At 54.7% G+C, this 3,874-nt stretch overlaps 1 protein-coding gene across 1 annotated transcript; it reads right to left on the bottom strand.

Annotated features, from left to right (window-relative positions):
- Positions 1–207: 207 nt before the first annotated feature.
- On the bottom strand, positions 208–774 carry LOC134509531 (olfactory receptor 14J1-like; the record flags this gene model as incomplete). Its single annotated transcript, XM_063322073.1, has 1 exon — positions 208–774. A coding segment is annotated over one exon (567 nt), but the record flags the coding sequence as incomplete, so codon positions are not given.
- Positions 775–3,874: the final 3,100 nt, after the last annotated feature.

Genomic DNA, 3,874 nt, shown 5'->3' with positions numbered 1-3,874 from the left:
GAAAAGGAAGGGAAGGAAGGAAGGAAGGAAGGAAGGAAGGAAGGAAGGAAGGAAGGAAGGAAGGAAGGAAGGAAGGAAGGAAGGAAGGAAGGAAGGAAGGGAAGGAGGGAGGGAGGGAGGGAGGGAGCAAGGAAGAAGGTTCTGAACAAAAGGTCTTCCTACCATTTTCTGTGAATATAATTGGAATCATATGAAAAGACAGTTACCTCATTGATGCTGAAATACAGTATATTGCAATAGTTTCAATAGTTTCCTAAAGGTTTCCTTGAGATCCTGGTTCCTCATGCTGTAGATGAGTGGGTTAACTGCTGGAGGCACCACCGAGTACAGAAATGATAGCACCAGACTGAGGGATGGGGAGGAGAGGGAGGGGGGGTTCAAGTAAGTAGCTAGGGCAGTGCTGATAAAGATGGAGACCACGGCCAGGTGAGGGAGGCACGTGGAAAAGGCTTTGTGCCGTCCCTGCTCAGAGGGCATCCTCAGCACGGCCCTGAAGATCTGCAGATAGGACAGCACAATGAAAACAAAACACACAAAAGAAAAGAAAGCACTAAACACAAGAAGACCAACTTCCCTGAGGTAGTCCAAGTCGGAGCAGGAGAGCTTGAGGATCTGGGGGACTTCACAGAAGAACTGGTCTAGGCTATTGCCTTGGCAGAGGGGTAGTGAAAATGTATTGGCAGTGTGCAGCAGAGCAGTGAGAAAGCCACTGCCCCAGGCAGCTGCTGCCATGTGGACACAAGCTCTGCTGCCCAGGAGGGACCCATAGTGCAGGGGTTTGCAGATGGCCACGTAGCGGTCATAGGCCATGACTGTCAGAAGATAATATTCTGATGATATCAAAAGCAGAAATAGAAAGACCTGGGATGCACATCCCGAGAAAGAGATGTCCCTGGTGTCCCAGAGGGAGTTGGCCATGGCCTTGGGAAGAGTGGTGGAGATGCAGCCCAGGTCGAGGAGGGCGAGGTTGAGGAGGAAGAAGTACATGGGGGTGTGGAGGCGGTGGTCACAGGCTACGGCAGTGATGATGAGGCCATTGCCCAGGAGGGCAGCCAGGTAGATGCCCAGGAAGAGGCAGAAGTGCAAGAGCTGCAGCTCCCGCGTGTCTGCGAATGCCAGCAGGAGGAAGTGGGTGATGGAGCTGCCGTTGGACATCGGATCCCTTTGTTCCTGAGGTACTGCCAAAGGAGGAAGGCACACTCACAAGTCAGGACAGCTCTGAGCAAATCTCTTCCCATTGCCTGCCCTTCCAAACCCAAGCCCCGAAAACACACTTTGCCTGTGTCCTTTTTTGCGGGAGCTTTCTGCATTGCCCGGGGATTTGGGAAAGGGGTTACAGCTTCTGCCATTCACTAGTTACCTCATCTGTGATCCACTTGTAACGCAGAGGAGCTGCTCAGCATATTCCTGCAGGAAAACCTCAGGGAAACTCCTGGTTGTCCTAAAGCTGCAGTGACATGAGCAGAGCCAGCTCACTCCTCAGCCTTGACGGGGGGTAAAGACCACGCAGCTCTTCACTCACTGCCCCCCGACCCCCTGCAGAGGGATAGGGAGAAGAGGGAGAAAAAGGAATAAAAATCTCATGGGTTGAGATACAGCCAGTTTGACAGACCAGTAACGGGAAAGAAACTAACAATCATTGTAAAAGAAAATAGGAAACCAGGAGTGATGCAGCACAATTGCTTACCACCCGATGCCCATCCCGAGCAGCGAACACGGATTCCTGCCGCCCGGCCAACCCCCATTTCTATACTGAGCAGGACCAGCCCAAGGCATTTTAATGCCCTCTCTGGTGGTTTTGGTGCTGAGCCCATGAGGCTCAGACACAGGGGAAGCTGATGAAACCTCTCCAGAAGTCAACGTCAGATGTAATTTTGCAAGTTTCTTGGAGCGTTAATGGGTCCCACTGAGGGCCATTACTGCCAAAGGCTCCTGGGGGCTCGTTCGAGGGAAAACTGGAGGCGGTGAGGGCAGGTAGGCAAAGGCAATGGAGAGGTGTCTCTGACGCTGGCTAATGCTGAACGTGTGAGAGGAAGGCAAAGGGCCAAGCCCTGGCCTCCAGCCCCTGGGAAGGGAGATCCTGCCCCACAAGCACAGCTCAGGGCTCTTCCTGGGGCATTGTGATGGGAGGACGTGCAATGCCAAGGGCAGAAAGACAGAATGACGGCTCCCGGGTGGGGAAGAGGAGGCGCTAAGGCCCTAGTGCTGTAAGGATAAGGTGTCTTCTGGTAGCCTTGGTGGCACAGACAACAGCCACAGCCAAGAGGAGAAAGACATAAGCACTGCTGGGGGCTTTCAGCCTTGCCAACTCCCTTGATCGTCTGCACCCCTGTCTGTGCTATGGTGTCCCACATCTGCTCCTCTTCCCCTGCAGGCTGCAGACATCCCCCTGCTTCCCCGTCTTCCTCTCCCCTCAGCGTCTCACTGCCTTTACTCATCTCTCTCTATCGTCCTTGGCTGTTCCTGAAACACAACGCCTTGGGCTGATCCCGACTCCCTCTGGGTGATCTGTTGCAGCACAGCACTGCCCTTGCAGTGGCATTTCTTTCTCCTGGTGTCCAGTCTTCACCTCCCAAGCTGCCCTTTGTTGCATTATTTCTTTCTCCTGCTGTTTCCCACCAAAGAAAAGATCCATCATCTCACAAACATCCCTTCAGCCAGTTTCAGGCTATTCCAATACTACCCCGAGCCACCCTGCCAGAGGAGCCCAGGTCCCTCAGCGTCTCCACAAAGCACACGTGCACTGGGCCCTAAAGCCCATGTTGGCAGACCTCCTCTGGACACTCTCCAGGTCCTCTCCACTTCTCCAAAATGGGGAGCCGCACGCTGGGACACAGCTGTGTGCGTTGGGCCACAGCAGTGCTGAGTCAAAGGGGAAGGTGACTCAAGTTGCCTGGGGGGCACACGCTCCTCCTCCTGCAGCCCCGTAGGCAGCCGGCCTTGTTCATAGTGAGCGTGCACCACTGGCTCATGAGGCGTCCCTCAGGGTGCCCAGCCCCGTCTCCGCAGGGTCACTGCTCAGCACATCAGGTCCCAGCCTGTCCTGCTGCATTGGGGTTATTCTTCCCCGGGATGCAGGACTGGACACTTCTCCTTGAAAGACTTCAAGAATTTCTGTTGGCCAAATCCCAGCGTTTCTCCAGCTGCCCCTGGACTCAAGCTCCCTTTGGTCAGCTGTTAATGTTTGTGTGCAGAAGGTCACCCTGATGCTTGTTCCCCAGGGCTCGGTATTGGGGCCAGTTCACTTTAAGATCTCTACTTTAATATCTGGGGGGAATCAGAGAGTCATGCTGGGAGCACTGGGGCCATACTGGGAGCACTGGGGAGAGTCAGGGGGTCATAGTGGGAGCACTGGGACCCTACTGGGAGCACTGAGACGATTCAGAGAGTCATACTTGGAGCACTGGGACTGCACTGGGAGCACTGGGGGGACTCAGGGGGTCATACTGGGAGCACTGGGACTGTACTGGGAGCACTGGGGGGAGTCAGGGAGTCAAACTGGGAGCACTGAGACCATACTGGGAGCACTGGGGGGAATCACAGAATCATAGGGTCGGAAGGGACCTCTGGAGATCATCTAGTCCAACCTGCTGCCAGAGCAGGGTCACCTACAGCAGGTGGCACAGGAACGCGTCCATGCGGGTTTGGAATGTCTCCAGAGACGGAGACTCCATCACCTCCCTGGGCAGCCTGTGCCAGGGCTCTGCCACCCTCGAAGTAAAGAAGTTCCTCCTCATGTTTAGGTGGAACTTCCTATGCTCAAGTTTGTGCCCGTTACCTCTTGTCCTGTCCCCGGGCACCACTGAGAAGAGCCTGGCCCCATCCTCCTGACACCCACCCTTTGAGTATTTATAAGTGTTGATAAGGTCACCCC

This window comes from Chroicocephalus ridibundus, unplaced genomic scaffold, assembly GCF_963924245.1.
Source record: "Chroicocephalus ridibundus unplaced genomic scaffold, bChrRid1.1 SCAFFOLD_105, whole genome shotgun sequence".
NCBI lineage: Eukaryota > Metazoa > Chordata > Aves > Charadriiformes > Laridae > Chroicocephalus > Chroicocephalus ridibundus.
This window is presented reverse-complemented; position numbering and strand designations above follow the sequence as displayed.